Source organism: Brachycentrus maculatus, unplaced genomic scaffold (assembly GCF_059751285.1).
Source record: "Brachycentrus maculatus isolate JH-2025_06_01 unplaced genomic scaffold, ASM5975128v1 h1tg000081l, whole genome shotgun sequence".
In the NCBI taxonomy this organism is placed as follows: Eukaryota; Metazoa; Arthropoda; class Insecta; order Trichoptera; family Brachycentridae; genus Brachycentrus; species Brachycentrus maculatus.
The window spans coordinates 1,532,501-1,558,604 of record NW_028280835.1 but is presented as its reverse complement, the minus strand read 5'-3'; the positions used below and the strand labels follow the sequence as shown (position 1 = coordinate 1,558,604).

The following is a 26,104-nucleotide window of genomic DNA, read 5'->3' as shown; positions in this document are numbered from 1 at the left end:
ACTGGGGTATACTATATTCTAATTTATACATACATACAAAACATAATATTGAGGATTCTTAAAAAAATATGTGAGATACTTAACAAGGAGGCGTTGACTTGACTGTTTAAAAGCACCAATACTTTTAAATATTTATTTATATATATTTCAAAATATTACATTAATTGACCTCTGAAAGTTTATAAACATAAATACTCACATTGTGTCATGAATATATAAAAGTAAAAGAAAGGACAAAATTATATGCATGTTAAAATTTGGGAATTCAATTGGGTAACACTGGCAATTCTGGTGATTCTGGCCCCTCTAACGAATTCATATAAAACTTTTGATAATTCGAAAAAATTGCATATTAAAGAATTTGAAAAAAATCACCCAGGATTCCAAATATAAGAATTTAAAAAATCTGATTCATTCACTGTTTTTTTTATTTTGTTGAAAAAAGTTTATATTTTTCTAAATATTTTTGTAATTTTGATTCTTTAAATTTCGAATCCATGAGCTTTTACTATAATAGCGTGTTAATAATATTATACATTTGGGGACATACAAAAAGAGATTTACAGATAAGATTAATTTGGTTTTAGGTACCAATTGTCTTGCGATTTCTTTTTAATGATAATATGATAATACCTTATAGTGAATGAGAAGTTTTTGAACCTTTTTTCCATTTTAAACAATGCTTGCACCTATGTAACATAATGACATCTGGTTTGTGGCCAAAAATGTTACATAGGCAACAGTTCAATTAAACCGAGTTAGGTTGTGGTCCCATGGTTAGTATTGTGGACTCAGAGTTTCTGGGCTCGAACCCACTCTACCACAACTTGATATCTATTTTTAATAATGGACCACTTAGGTTTACAAAAATATAGTATGAAATCAAAATATTTGTGTATAAAGGAGTAGTGACAAATTTTCTCCTTTAAATGCTGATATTAATTTTGATTCACTGATGCCTCCAGCACAGTAGCCAAAGCACTGGCTGGGGGGTGAAAATAAACATCAGATCAGTGTTTTTCACTCTAATATTCATTTAATATCACCTTAAGTGATTAATCTGAAGTGCAGGACTAATCTTTGATGTGACATAGTTTTCCTTGCACCATTGGGTATGGATAAAATGAGAAGGGGAAGTTACTTATGATCTTCATATTGGGGTGCTTTTAAAATGCCTCGTTTGGTATCTCTCAATTAGGACATAAAACATAATATCAATATAGGAGAATTCTGAATTCATTTTCAATTGTGCATTGGAATGGAGCATTACAGCAATCTCTCGCAATCTTCACTGGGCGCAGTGTCCTCGCTCGACTCGCTGTCATATCCTGCCGAACAGTACTCTTCATCGTCACTCCAATGCTGGAACTCTTCCTTGTGGTGTTCCAGAGCCATCAGCGACAGGTAAAGACTGTCACAGGCTGAACATCTGAAAGCAAGCATAAATATATTAATTTATATACATATAACTCTCCCAAGTTACACAATACCTACCCTAGGACTAATGGGAATAGTGTGATTTGGGATGTCAATTTTAGAGCCTTAAAATATATAAATGCAAGCAGGTAAAATAGTCATGACAATATTGTGACAAAATATAGTATATTGTTATGGAAAATTATTATTAATTGATAATATTGGACAGGATAAGTCTTACAAACATACCTCAGGGATAAAACTTAACATTATAGGCGTCTATGGTGTGCTTCTCTTTAATTTTTTTACTTTTAAAACTGTAGTAATCTACATTTACATAAATTGATTTTACTTTGTAAAAAGTATCTGCATTTTAATTTTTTTAATGTTAGTAGTTAAAATCATATTGAGAGACAATAAAATGAATATTGGGTCAGATTCAAGGAAGCTGTTCAAAATAAACGATCAATGCAGAAATGCAAAATAAGGAGAAATAAGTATATGATCAACAGAGATTTAATTTTATTTGTTTTCATCAAAATGACAAACTGTGGTTGATGCTTTGGCCACAACCATATTTTGTATTTTACAATATTCACTTTCAATATGCAGCGTATGGAGTCCATTAACTGCTGCTAGGCCAGCATCATGTAGTTCTGACGAGAACTGGCAATAAATTGTCAGCAATGGACGTTCAGGGTGGCAAGAACCTGATGCTTGGTTTTTATAAGCCATCATGCAATCTCTTTTGAGGCTAGTTAGCATGCGGAGTACAAGGCCCTAGCTAAACTAATTACCCTTTTTAGCGACAATTATAGCTATGAGTTTCTGCACCATTGTAAATTTTTATGTTCCTCACTAAGTTAAATCACCTCACACCTAAAATTCATCACAGTTACCTAATCTCAAAACTAAATATATAGCAGTCTTGGGCTATGCAAGGTGCCATGCTTTACAGCTGTATAAGAGAATATGTATAATGTAGGATTCAGCAAATAGAATTTTATCTTCATGCTGTTGAATGCAGTGCCTGCTGGTTTTTAACACTCCAATTCTAAATAAAAACTTATTTTTTGCACTATCTGCTCCTGAACTCTTGACTTTTTCGCTAGAAGGTTAGCATTAATACTATACCTACTATTAATAATGAAATATTTTACCCAAAATGTCGCTTTTTTTGTTGGTGAGAGTCCAACTGACGTTGACAAGGGAATGTCCTGTCGCAGACATTGCATGTCAGGGCTTCATCTGTAAAAAATATACATCCAATGGTTTAACATAAATATTAGTCAATTAAAAGAAAAATAAATTCTGCTGATCTAAAATGATGCATGTTTTTTCATATAACAGTTGTTAAGTGTCCGAAAGACAAACTTTTTATGATGAAAGAATACACAAATGTAGCCTACTGAAGTGAATTTATTATTTTGGCCTTTGAATTGTATTTATGTATATGTATTTTAATTGATTGAAGCTGATAGTAATTTCCATAGATTTTTGTTTAAATATTCTCACATCCTTTACGTTACCAGAACCGCTGACAAATTATACTACATTGCAGAAAAAAATAATTTAATTTAATTGTCATTTGTTTTTTCCCAAGCACAGATTTTCTCCATAATTGAGGAGCAGAATGGTGTTTGTTAATTTATAGTGATGAGCTGGATAGTGATTTGGCTGGATACCGGCTGACAGATATCCGGTTGACTCACAGAAACTTCTTTTGGACTTTCTCTAACATAAGAGAGTATTTAAGCTCGTGTGGCCCCCAAATCATCGAGCCACTCTCGAGTCTACTTCGCACCAAGGAGTTATAAAGAGTTTTCAGCACACGGGTATTTTCGAAAACCCTGGCAGTACGCAGAACAAATCCTAGCATTTTCAATGCATTACCACTGACCACCTCTATGTGATCGTGAAATGTCAGGGTGTTCACAAACCTAACGCCCAGATCCCTAACATTCGACGCTCACATCAGATTTTGGTCCGGATCCGACCAGATATGAACTTACTATCTGGTATCCGGCTGGATAGAAAAGTATGGCCAGATAGTTACCGGATATTCATTTCACCTCTATTAATTTCCTTTCTAACTTTTGGACGAGCCAGGGTGTAAGAAAAAAGTGGTTAAAATGTTTGCTTGGCAATACTAGAGCGATACGAAATTACTAATTAAAGTGATACAAAACAAGAATATCCACATTAATAATGGAATTTTGTACATGGTTTTCAGATAGTTACAAAGATGCTCATTTAAAAAAACTGGACCTTTTTAATATTAAACCAGGACAAGATTTAAAGGTCATCATGTAATTTTAGATTATATAGACTACAGTAGTGGTAGGGAGATGGTAGGGACTTAACTTTTGAGGGATCAAAAAATGATGAAGTCAATTAAGGATAAAAGTAGTTTTATTGGAAAATGTTTACAGTAGGAAATTTACACAAATCACAGTAATGATAGCAGTTTTGTGCACCAGAGAAACAGTCAAATATCAAGCGGGTAATACAAAAATACTTTCATCAAAATAGTGAAATATGTTTACTAAAAATTTTGAAGCTAGTGATGAATTTTATCTTCATATCAGCCTTTTTACACCCTTTATTTCATAAAAATATTTAAAAGCTTACATTTTAATACATACCTAACTAGCAATTGAAATTGGCATAAACTTATTTTCAAAAATTACAAGCAATATTATTTACGGACTTGATGTATTTAGAACTATGTACATGTTTATTTAACATGACACAAGTGTATGAATTCAAACATTAAAAAGTTCATTAAAATGTTAGGAACAAATTGCAAACAAAATAAAAAATTCAATGTAAAAATAAGGTTTGATTGGACCATACAATGTTGAAAAGTAATATGATAGGTCTTGATAAAAAAGAGGCGTAATTGTCATGTTGTCATTGTATTACAAAAATATCATCAAAATATATTATAAATAATATTTCATTATAAACATTCAATTGAGGATTTACATTCATTTTTCACATTGTTCACATTATAATATATGTACATGAAATTTTCACTGTTACTGAATTCCATATAATTAAAATAACAATTTATACACTGGCAAGAAAGGAATGATGTTATCATCAGAAAATATAGATATGTACAATATAATAAAGTTATAAATATAATTCTGTATGGATTGAATAATATAATTGATGAGTATAAAAAAAACTTTCAATATCTGAAATTCAATACATCTTACTTTTTGAAATACATTATTTTCTTAACATATTAATGATGAATTTTTCACACAATTTCGTAACTACAAAACATAGAAAATAGTGTAAGCGGTTTAACATTATTTTATATTATTTTCTTTGTATTTTTTGGCGATAGGATTTCTTATAATAAAAAATAATAATTCTCAATATTCAATAAGTAGTTATAAATTCGAATTAATCACATATCGCTCACTCCTTTCAAGAACGTCATAAATCAAAAATTTACAATTTTCAGTTGTGCATGTTTCCAGAATGCCCAGAAAATGTACTATATCCCAGCAAAAGAGTCATATTTTTAACTTAATATTTACCCGCTACAGGGCAAAAACATTGTGTTAGCATTTTGAAGAAAATGTATTGTTTAGTTATTTTTTTAAATACCGTAAAGTGGGTCTACATTGCACCAAAATACTGCATTTTTTTAAAAAATTGTCTATTCAGATCAGGTTTTTTACTTTTTCTGAGGTTTCAACTATTGCAATGTAATAACACATATACCTGTAACATGTCTAATACGTTTTTAAATTTTTATCTATTTTGCCTGTATTTTTTTTTTACATTTATATTTTGGTGCAAAGTATCCCGGGGTAAAGTACAACTTTGCACCATGATATTTTCTCTACACTTTTCGTACTAGAATCCAAATTAATGCTAAGTAAAGGCTATCCTACAAGTTTTGTTGCACCTTATGAAGGGTTTTGGCTCACAGTTCACTAAATGCAGATTATAATATTGTATAATTATGGAAAAATAAGACACTTGATAGAATTTTTTTTTTTTAAATATTGAAAAATCTAACAAAAATGTTATTTTTTTTCAATACTGAAGGTTTAAAATTATATAAAATAAAAGGTGGATATTAAAACATATCGTACTACATAGGTAATAGGAATTAAAATTAAATTAGGTCTAAATATGGTCAAGTTCCGGGACGGTAAAGAAACCTCTTTTGGATTGCATTTTCGGTTCTTTTATGGAACCCACTACATCCTTCCAAGAATATTGAAGAAAGTCATCCTTCATCGGCCACTTCCACGATTTGAGACTCTCCTGCATGGATTTAACAGCTCTGTCTTTCTTTATTTCCAAAATATGTCCCGGAAAATTTTCTCCTTCATAATGAAATACGACATATTCTCCCACCTTCTTTTTTACTGGTCCTAATGAAATGGAAGAACAAATACGATAACTGGTTTCAGTCATCGTTTTTGTTCTTCTCCCTCTTCCTCAAAGCTTCCGTGTGAACTATAATCAGTTAATGCTAGATATGCTGGAAGTTTCGATGCGGAAGGTGGGATCATTGATGTAGTTGGTTCAGGTAGCATTTGTGTCTCGTCAACGTTCATTTCGACATTCGGATCTTGAGCAATGCTCTTACCTGGTTCTATCGGTATCGTTTTCCTGCGTTTTAAGACTGAATTCTTTGGGTTGAATCTGTTTTCTTCCAAAAACTGTTGAAAACTCTGGCGCACGTCATCGTCATACGCTTTTAATGGCAACCGATTAAGCAACTGACTAGTTTTAGCAACAGTCAAGGTTTTATGTCTTTGCAAAAATGATCTTATCCATTCAGAGCCTGGTACGTTGTTCTTTAATATTCGTACTCTTCTGCCAAATCTATCCAAATAGGCTATTAGAATGTAGCGAATGTTAAAAACACTCACTGGGAAACCGTACTCACTCATGTCTACTATGCAGTTTACGAAGGATTGCTCTTCGCCCTTGTCACATATCGGAGGTTTTCCCACAGGTTTTGTGTGCTGACCTTTGAGTTTATAGTTAATCGTCCTTCTGGGGATTTTGAAAATTTCTTCAGCCTTTCATTGACTGATTGTACCATTTCGAATGGCCTCCAAACACTGCTCCACTCTTTTCGGTGTAAAATCGCAGTATCGTCTGGCATAAGGCCGCTGTTTGTGTGTTCTTGACATTTTTGAAAAAAATATACCATCAGGAATTAAGTAAGTACACAAAACCTATAGATGTTAAGCAAACATGTCAAGTTGTATTAGCCGTTTTAAGACTTTTCATCAAATTAATTAACTATGGCCTTTTGTGGATATTTTGCACTTGGTGCAATGTTACCCCAAATGTGGTCAATACAAGTCAGTTCTTAAAAAAATATTATTTTTACATAAACTTGACAACGTAACTAAAAAATACAGCATTTGAGAAAAGCAGGGCCTACCTACCTACGATTTAGAGACCACTCACTTGTTGTAACTAGTTTCAGTATACTGATTCCACTGGATTTTTTCGGACACAATTTTCAGACAGAAAACTTTCTTTACGTTCGGACAGGAAAAACGCATTGAAGCAATAGCGACCGACTGTTACTTCTGTAAACTAAAAAGTAGATTGAAGTGCCATCTATCAGAAACAATAGAAAGTAGAATGAAAAATGACATGTATCAGAGATGACCAGCTCTACAATTTCTTTACAGAAGGTGGTGCAAAGTATCACCCATGGTGCAAAGTATACCCACTTTACGGTATATTAAATATTTTTCAAATGGAGAAAAAACCTTCAGGTTTTACCTAAAAAGATGTGTTGCACAGTAAAAAGGTCAATAAGTGGCTTGATATTTATTTTTAATACATTGTGTTATATTTTTAAACTTTAATAACGTTCTCCTGAAAAATCAAGTTTTTTGATTTATGACGTTCTTGAAAGGAGTGAGCGATATAGGTCAAAGTATATCCCGGTTTTCACAATTCATTGTAATTTTATCAAGCCCATGGATAAGTCAGCCAGGATTGTTTAGAAATATGTTAAACCATAGACGGACAGAGAAGCAGATACATAAATGAATGGCAGATCATTTGGTTTATCTATGACTTCTAGTAGCAGTAAAGTCCTATTTTCAATAAAAACTTCAAGTTAAGGAAGTTTTTATTTTTATCACCAAGGGGATGGTGATGTTACGCTGTAAATGCTGACAAAAAAACTTTATTTTAATGTACTGACAAAGATAGGCACCAGATTAATAATCTGGATGACTAGCCATATGAATTTGTAAACGCATTTGCCCGTGTATGGCAGCTATAATAATTTGAACCAATCATTCATCTTGCAGAGACTATAAAAAATTAATTATACAGATGTCAATTAAGCGGATTTTGAGACACATACGAGTACAAGTTTTTTTTCCAAAATATTATTTTTTAGACATAAATTGTTATAAATAATTACATTATTTTCATACTATGAGTTATTTAAATCAGGTAAGAGCTATAAACATTTAATTAAATAATTAAAACAAGTGATGGGACTGTATGTACATATTTTTTTTATAAAACGACATAGGTGAGCACTTTATAAGGTGAGTCCACACGATGTTTTTTCTTTTGTTTAAATAAAAAACAACAATCATTACAAACATTTTTCTTTCGGCATCATTAATTTTATTTTAATATAACCGAGAACACATAATTTCTTCACTCAGTATATTTTTTCAGTGAGATTAGAACATGAACTGACAGCTTTTGAGGAGAGATTTATTTGTAGTAATAAATTATATAAAATAATATAAATAAATATAAGTGTCGAGGAGCTTACGAACAAATTCTACAAGCAATATAATAATCAAAATGAAATGTGCAATAAAGATAATCATATTTCTTTAAGTGTCTTTTGCAGAAATAGTAAGTCAAAAAGCATTATTTACATTTAAAAAAGCTAATAGGATTTTAATAATAAACATTTTGTGTTTTATATTAAGATATACATAAATGAGTTTGTGAATTTACATAAGGCAGTTATTTATTTTATTTTAATAATTAATGAAAAATGGGCATTATTTTCCAAGCCCCCTGTCCTCCACTGTAGGAAGGTACTTGAATTGTGTGTCCACACATTATCTTTACAATGTCACCGTATTTTTGGTTTTTGAGGTCAATCAAAAATACAATAACCGAATAGTCAAATCTCGCCCTTTTATCTTAAATATACAGATCTCATAACTGTGGAATCAATAAAAAACTATAAATTTTTAATTTTAAAAATAGTTGATTGCTTTCAAATATAAACTAACTTTGTTTCGTCCATTAACTTAGAACCAGGGCTTTTTTTTTAAATAAAAAAATTCCCGGAACTCACTTCATGTCAAGCTTTTTACTAAGAAAAATATATTTAAATATTCATTACAATACCATATTTGTATCATTTTGGTGAATTATTCTTGAATGTTTGTGCTTAAATAATTACAGATTGTTATTATTTAAGCACAAACATTGTTTTGTGTAATTGATTCTAAAATTTTTTTAAAAATCCGTGAAAAAATGTACCGGAACGCAGTTCCACCGCTTTACATGGAAAAAAAGCCCTGCTCAGAACTATCATATTGTATATCCTTGAAATTTTATTTCATTTGCTAATGACAAAAACGTGATTATAACATATAATAAGGATAACTGATACTTTCCAAGAAACCTTCGCAATAATAAACTCCTTATTATAAGTATGTACATTATTTTAATAACCTTAAAAATAATAACATTTTAGCACTTAATCAAAGGGTTACAAAGTACAAAACATAAGAGTAACTTAACCTGCATCAAATCGGTAATGTGTTAGACACTGAAGACTTGAACATACTACCAAAGAATCTCATTCCGGCGGACCCGCCCGGTACCGAACCCATAGTTATCCAGACCAATGCAAATATCTGGAGGACGGCAAACACTATGGTAAGTATAGTGCTTTGCAAGTGCAGGGCACAGTACAAGGTTCCTACTAGAGCTCCTCCGTACACTATTGTAGTGAGAATCCTTTCCTTAGAAAACATCTGTTTTATGTGATTCCACGGGCCATACAAGAAGGAGAAACTAAAAAAAAAATACATTTATCCTAACAAAATTCTAAAATATTTACATGATTCAACTCACAAGGGATTATTATCAAGATTATAAGAATCTCAATAGACATTAAGTTTTTTTATATAAAGAAAAACGCGCTAAAAGTGTCAGAAATGAAGACTCTAAGGAGCATATCTGCCGAGTCTACGAGATAGAATAAGGAACACCAGGATGTCGTTAGGTGGGGAAGGCATCAAAGAAGACAATGGTTTGTCCATGTGAGGTGAATGGAACCATCCAGACTCCCCTACATTGCACTGCATATCCAACCTCAAAGTAAATGACTCCTGGGTAGACCACCAAAAAGATGGATTGACAGCTGGGAACCGACATCGCAGGAGGCTAATCCCTCTTAAAAACAGGCCACAAAGCCTATACAAAGAAGAAGAATAGGGAAGTCTGGGGATCGGCAAGAAATTAATAATAAAAAATTGGTCAGAGAAAAAATTTAGAAATGTTAATATATTTTCAAGCTTTTTAATACATAATTGAAGTAAATAATTTGGAAAGAATCTAACATACACGAATAATGGTTTCATTTTCATAAGAATTTCAACAGAGTCAAATTTGCATGCGTGTAATACGCTGAATATACATTAAAACATTGAAAATAAAAGTAATATGATTGCTCGATCATGGGCAGAATAATGAAGTCTTACAGTGATCACTTAAATCAGCTATTGAAAGTTCGGATACATCTCAGGCAATGGTTATTTTTAACTTACTTACACAAGACAAATTACATTTGACTATGCAAAAGTGCATTGATATTTATAGAAATGTTGAAAAATATTATTCCATTTTAAAAATATTTCTTTATGAATAACCTGAATTTTAAAATCATATTTATATCGTTTATATTACAGTACCTCTTATTAGTGTGCAATATTTACCTGGATATAAAGAAGCAACTTCCTAGAGTATACAGTAATGCGAATTTCCTTGCCTTTAAAATCAAAACAGGGATATAGAGAGTGGATAAGATAAAACATAAGAGTCCCAGCATCATACATGTGGCAAATCCAATAAGTCTTTGTGTACGGCTCTGAAATTTTAAAGTAAAATGTTATTTTATGAGAAAATCGTAACTGATTATTGTATACAAATAAATCAAGGTCCAATTAACAGATAATTTGTGCAATATATGATAACACTTACCAAACTGGGGCACCACTTCTCTTGAGTTTCAGAAAACCATGTATTAGTACTCGAGGGTGATTCATCTTCACTTTTTGTAAACCATTTCGGTTTCGATATTGATGGGAGGGAAATCTTAAAACCACGCCTCGAATTGTCATTTTGAAGTAAATACTCGTCTAAATCTGATTTTAAAGTGGCCATTCTGAGTAAGACACGGAATATTTCAATTCGCAAAATGAAAAAAATAAACAAAAACTCGACCACCGCTGAGCAACGAAAGGAAATGACAGCTTTTCCATAGAAACTAGAGAAAGTGTAGCATAGACAATTTCCATAGTGTTGTATTGGAGAAAAAGAGAGGTACCTATTTATAAAGCGACGCGCGCGCACACATACCTACACATTTTGTTGAGTTATATAAAATGTAGATATGTATTTTTATCGCGGAATTAATGGAAGACTAACCTTATTTTTGTAAAAGTTTTATTTATTTCACGAAATAAAAAAAATGGATACGTAATATGTTTGTTTGTAGTTTACTTACCACAGTCAGAATCATCACTGAAAATGTCATGCTGAGTATTGGATCTGCGAGGGCTGCCTGGAGATTTGGTCGCGGGGTTGGACTGGGAACTCTCCAGAAGACCAGATTCATTTTCACTAGAGTTTCGTTGTACGTTCTTCTTCCAATTGTTACGCCGATTGTTGCTGTCGTCTATTTCATCATTGGAGTCTTCAATATCAGTGCAGTTGGCATCCGATTCGGAGCACGATCCATTTCCGTTGTTTACATCGAGAAACGTTCTGCTCTCTCTAGCGATGTAAGTGGTGTTGGAATCCATCCCGCCCTTTGACGACAGTTGGTTGTATTCTTTTCTTGGTGGTCGGGGTTCTGTTAAAAAATAAACAAAACATATTTTTAATATAAATTTAATATGAAAACAACTTTAAATACTTGATAAACGTAAAAGTGAACAAAGTATTTTAATAACTGTCTTTGGTTAGTATGATAATAGTGGAATTTTTATATCATGTTATGATATTAAACATATGGCCAAAATGACATAAATAGTGTAAAACCCGTTATTTACTCACGCACACCATTCGCGCACTAACATTTGCGCGCTGTACCAAACAACTTGCCGTTGCGTAGAGCTTGCTTTAGCCATTTATTTATCTATTAACGCCTTCAAAGCTTTTAAAAGTTTATTTTTTAACTTAAGTTACACAGCATATGATACAAGAGAGTGATAAAATAACATAAACAATTGTAATTTTACAAAAAACATTTACATTTCATGGTGGTCTCTTTCTTATGCTATGAATTCCCAATTATCAAACACGTCGAATATTTTTTTTTTGTAACACTGACATATTGGTGAAATTAACGAATTATTTACCTACATACTTTTATTTCCTTTACTTCTTTTCTAATCCTTTATCCTATGAATCGATGCGAAATGATCTTAATCGTTTATTAAGGAAAAAATAATATGTCTCGGGTGATATTACATAAATATTATTACTTATATTTATTTTAACATTCTGAGAATCAAACCCAGAAACTCGAGCACGGTAGCCAAACGCACCAACACTACATTATGGAACTCCGGTTCTTATTCTGAAGCAATATTTGCACAATTTAACGAACCAGAACTACATTTTGTAAGAATCTCACGAACCGGAGCAGCATTTCGGTTTGCTTCGGTCTGTTTCAAGTTTTGGTTACACCCTACATTACATGGATCTTTACATTTATGTTATTTCTCGTACCAGTATGTTTAGTTCGGGTAAGTTTAGGTAGGTAATACATATTGCGCACTTTATATCTGACGTGTGTGACTTTGTCTAGAAATTTATGTGAGGAGGAAGTTTATGAGGGTCGTCAGAAATATGTAAATGTGGCCACATTGTGGTGGAATGGCGACCCTAAATGCCGTCATTATAATGTCAGCTAGGGACAACGCTACCTTATGGAACTATTCCTTTCAACCCCGCTTTGTGCGAATTAATTAAATAGGTACCTACCTATCTACATATTGTAATAAGATTCTCCCTGACACGATAGAAACATTATGCTAAATCTATATGTACCTACTGTAGGATTTTGTGATACGATAAGCATAAAATGGAATTATCCCCATTGTTAAAATTTAACAAAGTATTAGACCGATCCTTACTCTTGGATCCTATCCTCATCCAATAAAAAAATCATTATTTTTGTAGATAATTATACTCACTCTGTACCCCACACGCTAAAAAAATATATAAACGCATCCCGTTTTGTTAAGTACGTTAAACGAAATTTATAAAAATAATAAGTTACTAACTAACTAATAACTATACTTTAAAGTAAACAGCTTAAGTTACACAAACTGTTTATAGTCTGATGGACTTTTCTTTACATTTCCATTATCTAATATTAGTACACTATATTTTCATTTATGTGATGATTGATTCGTCTACAGTTTCCAGTATCCGTTTTCCTTCTGTTCGCTAAATCTGAAAAGTTTTCGGGTGTAACACTTTTTATATATGTATATAATATAACATTTGGGCTCTTTAACAGTTTACTACTCCTAATCGTATCATAAATCATGATAATATGATAGCTATAAATATCATTTATATGATCTTAATTCATGAATACGTTGATTGACATGGTGACTCTTCTTAGAACTTCTCTGTGCATATCTGGATATGCTAAATTTTGAAGATATCTTAGGATACTGATTTAGGTCGAATTTTTGTACCTGAAAGATTTTTAAAACATTGTTTGAGGGGAAACGCGTAAAAGCGTCTTTTACGTGTGTAAAAAACAGTATTATTGGAAGAGAGCGGGAGACGCATATAAGCGTCCTATTTGCTAACTATTGGTAGAGCGCGAGACGCCAAAAAACATTGTACAGATCGGAATTGGGTTTGCGGTTACTTGTGATTGGTATACGAGTTGATGAAAAAATTCCCCGCCAACAATGTTACTAAACTGTTAAAAAGAGCACTCACTCTTTTTAAATGTTACGAGTACATTAATATGAACGATTTTATTATTTGGGAGATCTGTATTTAATTTTGCATATAAAATGAACGATCTCACCCTTAAAAATGAAAAGAAAACATCGTGTAAGGCGAGTATATATACACGTATGATTTAGGTTTCTATGATAATATTACCATCAAAGGAAAACTCAGGTATGATGTATCCCCTGTCCTGTCGGAGGGATCCTTACAAGGGAAATGTTTAGGGATCTCATCGTAGTATTAATGTTCCTAAAAAATATGAAATACGTAACTTAGCAACATGGTGGCCACGTCAGACAGATTTGATGTATTTGATTAAAATTCATTAAACATGAAATGATCTTCGACGATCATTACTTGTGCATTGTTGATACATTGGAATAAAAATATATTGATATAAATGTATACAATCGACTATAACTTCAATTTTATTGTATATTATTTTATTATTTTGTTTTAACGTCCCTCGCCTCATAACTGTTCTTCTTCCTCTTCTTTTTTATGGCTTTTATGTCTTTTCACCCTTCAAGACTCAAATTCATTTATTCAGTGTCTAGTTTTTTGGTTAGATCCATAACTGAAAATGTCACGAAATACGAACATAGCGCTATTTTTTTATTGTGCATTTAATGATGGTTCACCCTATAGTATGTTATTAAGTTTATACTTATATTTACATATTTGAGAGTAAGCCGTATAATAATAGTTTACAATAGTTATGTTACGTATGTATTAGAAGAAAACCATGACACTCTCGTGTACGTTGTACTTATTTATTTAACAACTTTGTTGGTGGTTATACAGATTGGTAGGTATATCGATTTTAGTTGTTAATAAAATATTTATAGAATACCTTTACTGGGAATGAATAAATCATAAGGAAAACACATTAGGGCGATCAATATTATTTATATATAAAACATTTGTAGGTATATTTAAAAAAATCCTGGCAAATGCTTTTATATGATGAATTTTACGTGATAAGATATTTTGTTACTGTTTTATTTTACGATGGATAACAATATACAAGGGGAGTATGATATCACAACTATGTATTTCATTCTGAAATTGTGAAAATTCAAGTCAAAAAATGTGGGTGAATTCGCTGAAATTTAGGGTTTTATAATTATTTCTGTTTTAAGTTAATAAAAACGAATAGCCGCCGCTATTGGTTTAATAAAGCTCGACATACACAAACTGAAAAACTGCTGAAAATGTATCCGTATTCAGAAACCTTTCATGAAAATAAGATAGCAGATGTTTCGTGACTATTAATTGTTGATGTTTAAATTTTATGTCTGAAAAGGACATTAGTATGATGATACGCGCAATTACATATTACAGTACTAACTATCCTGGGTAAGAAGCGTTGATAATTTCAACCCCTACCATCGTTTCGTTGAATATGCTAAGTTCAAATTTAAAAATAAGTTTTTTTAAATATTTGCAAACAAGGGAATTTAAGGTCTAAAAAACGACACAGCATTGAGATTATTTTTGTAAAATAACACGAAAAAGTTTGAAGTTGTTTTAATAAACGTGGTTTATTCGCGGCAACCCTAGAGGAGGCTAAATTTATGTACTTTATATACAGCTAAGTACATTTTATAAAGCATTACTTTAAAATTATTTAACTAACCGAATTGAAGCAAAAATAAAAATAATTATTAAGTTTATTATAAATGTGTCATTCTAAATTTTACCCAGATAACTAAACTACATTTGTAGATACATAGTAACTAAACATTCGTCAGGCGGACTACGCAATTAAATACGTGAAAATTATCAAAAGTATTTATTAAAAAAAGTAACTGGTTACATGACACTTAAGTTTGGTTTATTAGGAATGAATGTAAGAGAAATTTAACAATAAATCACTATTCCGTAAACAAAGCCTGGCGCCTGCGGGGTGCAGGGAAGTAAGCGCACTTGACTTTTTCGAAGAAGGGCGTCGTCGCGTGGACGAATGTTTAGTTATCTAGGGTTAAACCATAAATATGTAAATAAATTTGGGACAAATATAAATGAATTGAAATAAAATGATACCAGTAGTGCCGGTAGGGATTTATTCGACTTCCATTTATATTACTAATTAGCTTTACTCAGCCACGCGCCGCTGTGACCCTATCTAATTAATGAAAAATACCACACATTTCCGATATGTTTAATTTCTCCCAGTGCTTATCAAGCGATAAAAATATTTTTAAAAAATCTATGAAACACAACGCAATTGAAAACATTGAAAAAGTGACAGCAGCTATTAAGAAGAACGCCATCCGACATGAGCAATATTTAGTGTTACGTGTGTTACTGTTATATCCAACAGAAGGCACTGCCATTCTATAATTTTAGCCATTTTCACTATTGAAAAAGTAAGTTATTAAAATAAATTACTTGAAATTTAAAATAATAAGTAAAAAGCTATGTGAGATATTGAAACAAAAGAACATTTACATTTTTATGTATACAGATGATATTATTCAATGTATTTTTTCCTAGAACGAAATGATCCTTAAATCCGTTAAGTTAGGGGTTATTTTTAAAGGTCAAACTATTTTTATTCCTGCTTTTAAAAACAAAAGGTCTGGCTGACCTTGTTTTCTGCAAAAAATAACTTACTTTATGAATAGATAATCGTTCGTTAAAAAACATGGGGGGATAATTAAGGAAGATCAAAGATATAAAATAAAATGAAAGTGAAAAAATGTCATATTTATAAAAAAAATGAAATATAAAATACTAATTCTGTACTTGAATACAAACCAACAAGGGTTTGATTACTTTTGCTTTTATTTGAATTTGGCATATTCGCAATTTGGCGATTTCGACATAAAATAGATTTATTATGACTGTAGTGATATTGGATTATTTTAAATTCTTTTAGTTTGTGTATGTGTGCGTAAAATTGGGATTTCACAGTTATTAAATTTTTAAATATTTTTTTTTAGAAAAAAGGTAAGTTTCGTCATTTAATTAAAATATATACACTGAAATAACGGGCACAAATGTGTATGCCGCTTGACCAATATCATCTTTTTCACTTTGCAAAAAAATATAAAATTTTAAATGAAGATTTCGCATATATATATATATATATATACATATATATATATATATATACATATATATATATATATATATATATATATATATATATATATATATATATATATATATATATATATATATATATATATATATATTTATATATATATATATAGATACATATGTATATAAATGTTATATATATATATATGTATATATATGTATATATATATATATATATATATATATATATATATATATATATATATATATATATATATATATATATATATATATATATATATATATAGATAAATATATCGTAGTCGTACAGGAGAAAGTGACCAACTGACAAAACGTAAAATGTTCAGGAGGGCCATTTAAACGTTTTTACACTTTTGTTATCAATTAAAAACAAAGAAATAATGTATTCACGATTGTGATTATTTTTGTGTGAAAAGAGATGTTTACCAATATTGAAATGAGTAAAAAATATTTTTGAAAATTTACATCCTAAAGTTTTTAAAATTACTTAAAGCAGTAGGTATCTTTTTCCTGGCAAAAATTTAGGAAAAAATGCAGATAGTCACTTTTGATTCTTAGAATGAGAACGGAAACGTTAGTTACAGATACACAAGTTTAATTCAAAGCATTTTATTTTATTAATTTAAATTAAGAAAGAAACTTTTTTTGGAAAATAAACTAGCTGGTAAGATAACATATATTTTTTAAATAACAATTTTTTTTTAATGAATATACACAAAGTAAAGAAGTATTATTCTGACTCAGATTCAGAATCTAAGTTTGGTTCTGGTGCACTGTCCTCCAGCCCGGATTCGATTCCCAGGGGGGGTTGAAAATAAATATTAGTGATTTTACACTATAATATTTATTTCATATTACCCTGGACTGGTCCCTGAAGCGCAGGAGTGATCATCCTGCCTTCATGTAAGTAACGATCAAGATAACACTGCATCAATACGATGCAGTGCCCTATGCACCATTAGTTGCGGATAATGGTTAGAAGAAGATTTGAGATCTAACATATCGTCAAATCTTAATTCATGTACATTATATGGATCACTCTTTCTTGATTTTTGCATATTTACATCAATAATTTACCTCTACTGGCCATTTGACTTTGAATTTAGTCACTTTGTTTCTCTAGAAACATTTAAATGTCAAATGTTTCATACAGAACTTTAAATAACTTCATGGCGTTGAAAATTGTTACAACAGGCAATAATGTCCAAGTGTCACTTGGTCACTTTTGCTTGTAAAGAAAATGAACATCAATGCAGTTAGTCATTTTTAACAAGTCAAAATATTACACTTCCAAGATAAAAATCGCTCTGGGATTTTTTTCAGGGCAGTATTAAGCTAGTAAGATGTCAAATAGTTAATAATCACGTTTTTGTAAAAACTGCAGTTGGTCACTTTCTCCTGTATGACTACGATATATAAATATATATATATATATATATATATATATATATAAATATATATATATATATATATATATATATATATATATATATATATATATATATATATATATATATATATATATATATATATATATATATATATATAAATATATATATATATATATATATATATATATATATATATATATATATATATATATATATATATATATATATATATATATATATATATATATATATATATAAATATATATATATATATATATAAATATATATATATATATATATATATATATATATATATATATATATATATATAAATATATATATAAATATATATATATATATATATACATATATATATATATATATATATATATATATATATATATATATATATATATATATATATATATATATATATATGTATATATATATATATATATATATATATATATATATATATATATATATATATATATATATATATAAATATATATTTATTTATATATATATATATATATATATATATATATATATATATATATATATATATATATATATATATATATATATATATATATATATATATATATATATATATATATATATATATATATATATATATATGTATATATATGTAAAATCTTTAAAAAAATCTTTATTATGACTTTTCCTGAAAATATGATTAGTAATAATTCAAAAACTTTCTCGAAATGGTCCCAAAACTCGGTGATAATCTTCAAAGTTTAAGCTACTCGTGATATCGTATTGAGCACCTTGTTAAATTATCATACCGCACATAAATAATAAATGTGAAAGCTGTAAACGCCACCACGTAAATTACCTTTTCCGACGCAGTTTTATACGAGCACTTTAATTTATTACATTTTATGGACGTACATTGCTTTCGGAAATTAAAAACGGTTGTGAAACTTCAAATTAGCTTATCGCATTATTAGGCGGATAAATAGGTACAAAGGAATGAAAGTTCCTAGGCTAGATTCATGAACAGTATAGGTATAGATATTAATTAGATTATTTTATTTTATTTATTTATTTGCCATTAATCTTGTAGAATAATACGATGATTTAAATTTAAAAACAAAACACTTAAAACAAAAATAAAGCCCACTTTTTGAGTTTATTCATGTAAACACGACTAATTCCAAGAATTACAATATTCTCATGTACAAGTGAAAATATAAGTTTTTATTTTCATATATTGATGAAAACATCTGTAGTTCTCGAAACTTGTCGTGTATATGTATTCATGAATAAATGAAAAAGTGGTCTAATGCATCTTTTTTTAAGATTAAATTCACTCTTATACTTGAAAAAACAAATAAGTCTTTTTCGGTATCCATAATTTTCTACAAATACTTATCGACAATGCGACTCCGGAATATTTTGACTCAAGGAAATTTAGACTATCAACGACCTCCCCACTATAATCATTAATGGAAAACTGATGTTTATTCTATATTGTAATTTCATCTCCTTTTTTTAGTAGCTAACGACAATGATCGTTATTGTTTATAAGCATAAAGGTATTATCACGGACGAAAAATATATCTAAAGTTGTGTGCTATATTACCGGTAAATTTATATTTGTTAATAATATAATAAAAACCTTACCCGCACCCCAATGGTGCTTAGGGCACTGCGTCATATAAACGCAGTGTTATCTTGATCGTTTACACATGAAGGAAAAGTGATCAGCCCTCCGATTCAGGTACCAGTCCAGGGTAATATTCAATAAATATTACAGTGAAAATCACTCATATTTATTTTACCCCCCTTGGGAATCGAACCCGGGACCTCCAGAACGGTAGCTGAGCGTGCTGACTATTACACTACGGAGGCGGACAAATATTGAGTAAATTCCTTAAAAAAACTATAAAAATTGATTTTATTTATTATTTCGGCATTTACTTTGTGGTAAGACATGTTAAAATTATTAAATAATTTACTTTTTTTACCACTCGAGTTTATTTATGACTTCTAGTTTCCGAAGCTAAGCTTCCATCTTCAGGTCTAAATAATAACTAAAACGCAATTAGTAAAAAAAAACTATAAATAGGGAGAGGGGTGAGTTAAGGGGAGGGGGGTTAGCCAAGGGGGCAGAGTTTAAAAATGAAGTAAAAATGGAAAGCAAATGTGAATAATTTTGAAACAATGTATTATTAATTAAATTATTATTAGAATTAAGATTTTTTTGGATTTCTAAATTTTCTATATAGTTCGAAATTAGGCCTTTGTGTGGTACAAGGTGTAATAATTTAAGTTTATGAGAGTGGAATGAGTAAATGAAACTAGTAGTCATAAATAAACTCATGTGGTAAAAAAAACAAGTGTTTTATTTAATAAAGTTAGCATTTAACCAAAATTATGATTGTAAATTTAATTAAAATTGTAAATACAAGTATTAACTGGTTAAACAGTATACATATCACATGACATAATTAATTAAGTATTTTTCTTAAAACATTAATTAACGCGTCACATTTTTGTTAAGCAAAAGAAATATATTTTCAAAACTCAAATATACTTGTTAATTTATTTAATTTTACTGTAACTGTTATTCTTTTTTTATGGAGAATTAAATCAAATTATTTCCGAAATATTCTACCTCAAAAAACATATTTCTCTGGTGTACTAAATGAAACTTTGAAAACTTTCTTGTTTTGAAATAATAATTATTATAATTTTGTAAACCAACTGACATTTGATATATAGTTTTTGTTAACAAGTTTAGTATAGTAGCATAGAACACAACACAAAGAATCGCGAGTTGATTAAATTTAATTAATTTACTTATTCTTTTATGTTTAACAACGTACAAATAATTTTTCTATGGAAAAGTTCGCTTCAAATTTTCTCTTGTCCTTTGCGAAGATAAAAGCTCTCGAAATTCGTCTAATTCTACAACAATATGCTATTTAAAGGATTTTCTGAATCACTCCCAAATAGTAAAGAATTAGTCTTGTATTATTAAATAACTTTGTTTTAACAATACTTCTTCATTAATGTACAAAGTTACAAATACATAATTTAACTTTGAAAATGTTAAATGAAATTAACGTCATTTAATCTGTACTCTATGAAACTGACTGAATTCAATAATAAAGGAAATGTATTTATATATTTATTTCTACCTCCATACTGTAATGGTGCGCGCTCGGCTACCATTCTGGAGGTCTCGGATTCGATTCCGAGGGGGGGTGTCAAATACATATATAAGTTATTTTTTCAATCTAATATTCTTCATATTATTTTTGACATCTCATCAAAGATGAAGAAGAAAATGGAAGTCTGGGCATTTACGGGGCTGACGACCGTCATAGGCTGGTTTCAGTGATCACTTTACACACGTGTAACATTAACCAATTCTACCCATTATTGACAACCACACTACTCAAATTCTTGGAAGTTCTGTATATATGAACCAATTTAGAAACCTTGTTCTTGAATCAATAGAACTTCACTAGAGACATCTATTGGTGAGATGTAAAGAGCTTTTTATTAAGCAGAAACTCTTATATTAACCAGCCTATGACGTTTGTCAGCCCCGTAAATGCCCAGACTTCCATATTCTTCTTCATCTTTGATGAGATGTCAAAAATAATATGAAAATAACTCCTGTAATTGGAGATAATCCAGATTTTGTGAACAACTATTTGGACACACTCAAAATGTTCTAATATTCTTCAATATCACCCAGCACTGGTACCTGAAGCGAAGGGCTGATCACCTTTCCTTCATGTAATAGCGATCAAGATAACACTGCGTTTATACGATGCAATTCCCTATGCAACATTGGGGTGAGGATAAGGGTTCGAAGATGAAGTATTTATTTAGTAATGGTTTTCCGTAAAAAATTAAAGCTATCCACGATTTTACTAGTGTGTTCAGTCTTTCCATTAAGATAAACATAACAATCTTCATTTGTGAAACTTATGTAATAATCATATTCAAACACTATCCTTCGTTGGTTATCGTATTATAATATAAATCTTTAATGAACTATAACTACTTATTGTTATTATTTCTTCTTGTGAGTCCTCTATCTGCAACCAGACAGCGCATAGGGTACCGCATCAGATCGACGTGGTATAGTTAATTGATCATTCAAATCAAAGTAATCAATCAGTCCAGACCGTCAGATTCTTGGAAACATACACACACACACATACACACCCACACACCCACTCACACACGCTCACACACACACACAAACAAACACATTCACCCACATACACCCAAACACCCACACACCCAAACGATAACTATATAAATAGCTTTCATAAATAGTCATCATCTTTTGCTAATAATATCTATGTAGGTACATTATACTCATGTCTTTTGTGTAGGTGAAAAAGAACTATTTTTTTCTAAAGCACTTTATCAGAAGCTGTTTAATGTACTGAAAAAATTAAAGTGAATTGAAGATTACTCTCGCAGTTCATAAACATGTAATTTTTTTTCTCCGAAATGTCAAAAAACTAAATGGCACAGTGCAAAATAAATACTTTGTATTTTTTAAATGATGTTTTATTAGTCCTTAGATACGGAGAGAGGAAAATTAAAATTAATTTGACAATTTTAAGTCAAAATTACAAGTTAAAAGCTAGTTAGAGAGCAAAAGTATGTAAAACACAATTATAAAACCTATTAAGGTCGTGAAATTAGAATAACAATTCTACTTTTTGCTTGAATATCAAAATATAAAAATGTGACTTATTATATGATATTGTGTCTTATTATGTCCGCCTCCGTAGTGTAATGGTCAGCACGCTCGGCTACCGTTCTGGAGGTCCCGGGTTCGATTCCCAGGTGGGTCAAATAAATATAAGTGATTTTTAAACTCTAATATTTATTCCATTTTACCCTGGACTGGTACCTGAAGCGGAAGGCAGATCACCTTTCTTTCATGAGTTAACGATCAAGACAACACTGCGTTTAAATGATGCAGTGCCCTATGCGCCATTGGGGTGCGGATAAAGGTTTGAATTATTTTTATTTGTTATTTTTGAATGCCGTTAATATTTGACAAGTCATTTCATTATTCATATTTGTAGGATTATTCAAAAAAAAATATTTTTTTTATTTAATCTTTATATTTTTTTTCTAATCCTTGTTGATTTTATTACTTATTGATTCGGAATTAACTTTGTGGAATGACATGTTGATTATTTAAAAAAAAAACACTTGTATAATACCACTTAATGAGTTTGATTTGTTAGAAAACATGTGTAGTTTTCGAAACTAGTCGTGTGTAATTAAATAAAACTCATTAAGTGGTATTATAAAACTGTTTTTTTTTTTAAATAATCATCTTTCAGATTTTCATACGAATTCCAAGATTACACATAATTTGTCACAAAATAACAGTTAACTCACAAATCTCTGTCTTTATATCATTTGACTCAATTCACATATTTCAGGGATGGTGTAGCTTGCGTGACTTCTTCTCATCACGTAGATTCTACAAAAGGTTCTACAAACTTCAACTAATACACTTTGTATAGAGGTACAAAAAACACTGTCCCCGAAACCTTTAGGGAAAAAGCTCGCTATTAAACTCACCCAGAAAAAACCTTTTGAAGTTGAGAGTTTTATCTTTGTCTTTTTGATTCTAAAACTGTTATTATCATACGGAGAGCTTACCTTGGAGGGTTACTAACAAACTCTCTAAAGTTTCAGTGTATTTATTTTTACACAAATTCGTTTTATTTACCAAAAAAAATGTTTATTTTTAATTACGGAATACTATTACACATATTTTTTGAAAACCAATCAAGTTAAGGCAGCAGCAGGCACCAAGTGTAAAATAAATTCAAGAAAGATTTAATTTCAATTGGTCTGGGTGTTTGTGATGTATTTTTCACAATTACATTTCCCTATCTTTACTATCGTACCTACAGACAAGGTTATTCCTTTAAAAAAAAATATTTTGTCAGAAAAAATTATAAATGATAAAATCATGGTTTTCAACCCCTGCCTTGTTGTGTATGTAAAAATGACTAACCACAAAGTTAATGCTGTAATTATTGATAATATTGAGAATAAAATTGAATTCTTACATGATCAAACCGGTTTATATTGTCTTGGTAAAATAACTTTTACCAGGAAAACATAATCGGAACAACAATTTATACAGATTAAATAAAAGCAATATGCGGTTAATTATCCGAAACGGCCCAATTTGATCTGTTTTTAACACGTAATGCCGTAATAACGACTTCCCCCTAATTGCGCTTTTAATGGCGCTAGTTATATCCATCTTTAGAGGCTGAACATTTTTTCCAGAAAATTTATTTCTCAATTAGGAACAACGTCTTACGAGTGAAACTTAACCCTAGTCTGTACACATTTTTTGTTGTTATCCTGTATTACTGTAAAGGGAAGAATAATTGTAAATTGTATATTTTTTTATTTTATTTTTTTTATTCATTTAATATATTTACATTTTTATTTATAACATAATACATTTGAATCATTTATACATATGGAGAACTTTTATATTTCGATTCGCTGTGCCTCTCCATAAAAGAGTCTGTGCTCTTGTGCTTGGAAAGGGACTTACACTCGTGGTTTAATGTTATTTAATAAAAGATATAATAGTTTTTTTATATATTTTTTTTAAAGATTTAAATGTATAGAGCTTTAATTTTTTTCTTAAGGATTTTTATATCATCTATTTTTTTTATTTCTTTACATTGCTCGCTGATAGTGTGTGAAGGAGACGTGTATTTACCAGTGCTTACTATTTGTTATTTATTATTATTTTATGTTTAAGGCTTTTTGTTTCTCTATTAGTGTATTCATTAGTGCTCATTTTTATATTAGATACTGTGTATATGTATTATGTTAAAGGCCTTTCAATAAATAAACAAATAACATTATTTTTGACATCTGAACATAGATAAAGAAGAATATTGAAGTCTGGACATTTTAAGGGCTTACGACTGCTAAAGGCTGGTTCAAGCGATCACTTAACTCACGTGTTACAAAAAATCCAGAATTTGGACCTCACTAACAAATGAAAGAGTCGCTGCTTAATTGCTTGCATACACAGAGTGGTGTGGCGTTTTATTATCTCTGCCTACCCCTGTGGTGAAGTAACGTGACGGTTAGTTCGTATGTTAAATTTGAATAATATGTATGTCTTTTATTGAAGTTTATAATGTTTATATCAATTATTGAAATTCCGAAAAAATGTAAGTATATCAATAACCAAGAATGTCGAAATTATTATGCAATGTTTGATTATCTCTTGAAATTTTTGGATTGCTATATACACATATCGAGCAACCTTTGAAACGTATTTAAAATATAGATATTTAGAAACCATTTTTAAAAATATTTTTCAATTTTCAAGAATACATATATTGTATTTGGGAACATCAAATACAATTTCAATTGTGAAATAAAACCGGTTTTGTTAGAGCTTATACCATATTCCAATTATTAAAGGATGTATACCATTGAAAATAAGTACGTTTTCAGTTGGAAAACTGAACTTTGAAGAGGGAAACTGTAATTCTTTCTTCATACAATTAATTATACGTAACAGCCTTAATTTGAAAAACAGCGACGGAATACTTTTATACGTTTTTTTACTTGAAAATTATTTGAACTCAGTAATGTCGAAATAACAAAGAGATACCAGGAAATAATAAATTACAGCGTATAAATTAAACGGCAAACAAAAACATGTAAACGGTGACGTTTCGCCATAAATTGCACTGCAGGAAATATAACCCGCTTACGGTAAATCACCCTGGAGCAAACGCGACAGTACGATTTCATCATGATTTTGCTGAAACATTATTCAAATATTATGCCTACATGTAACACATCACTCAGTAAGTTTGTAGGATGAAAAAAGGCCATAACATAGTTTTAGCCGATAGTTAATTGAAGTTGGG

At 30.0% G+C, this 26,104-nt stretch overlaps 2 protein-coding genes across 2 annotated transcripts in view; both read right to left on the bottom strand.

Annotated features, from left to right (window-relative positions):
- Nucleotides 1-463: 463 nt before the first annotated feature.
- LOC148310966 (uncharacterized) overlaps nt 464-26,104 on the bottom strand; it is a 201,748-nt gene continuing 176,107 nt past the window's right edge. The window contains exons 3-5 of the mRNA XM_088257389.1: nt 11,201-11,548; nt 2,577-2,664; nt 464-1,429 (exon numbers count right to left, since the gene is read on the bottom strand). Of these exons, the coding sequence (XP_088113515.1) occupies nt 1,267-1,429; nt 2,577-2,664; nt 11,201-11,548 (599 nt within the window). The 3' untranslated portion in view covers nt 464-1,266. The remainder of the gene's footprint in view (nt 1,430-2,576; nt 2,665-11,200; nt 11,549-26,104) is intronic.
- On the bottom strand, nt 9,019-10,967 carry LOC148310968 (vesicle transport protein SFT2B-like). The gene is made up of 3 exons (XM_088257460.1): nt 10,675-10,967; nt 10,410-10,561; nt 9,019-9,486 (listed from the first exon to the last, which is right to left on the bottom strand). The coding sequence occupies exons 1-3, from the start codon at nt 10,855-10,857 to the stop codon at nt 9,216-9,218; spliced, it is 606 nt and encodes a 201-aa protein (XP_088113586.1). The 5' UTR covers nt 10,858-10,967; the 3' UTR covers nt 9,019-9,215.

Coding starts and splice junctions, on each gene's coding strand:
- LOC148310968 (XM_088257460.1), bottom strand. CDS start 10,857: ATGGCCACTTTAAAATCAGATTTAGACGAGTATTTACTTCAAAATGAC. Junction 10,562..10,674: donor AGAAGTGGTGCCCCAGTTTG/GTAAGTGTTATC, acceptor TTAAAATTTCAG/AGCCGTACACAAAGACTTAT. Junction 9,487..10,409: donor AGTTGCTTCTTTATATCCAG/GTAAATATTGCA, acceptor TTTTTTTTTTAG/TTTCTCCTTCTTGTATGGCC.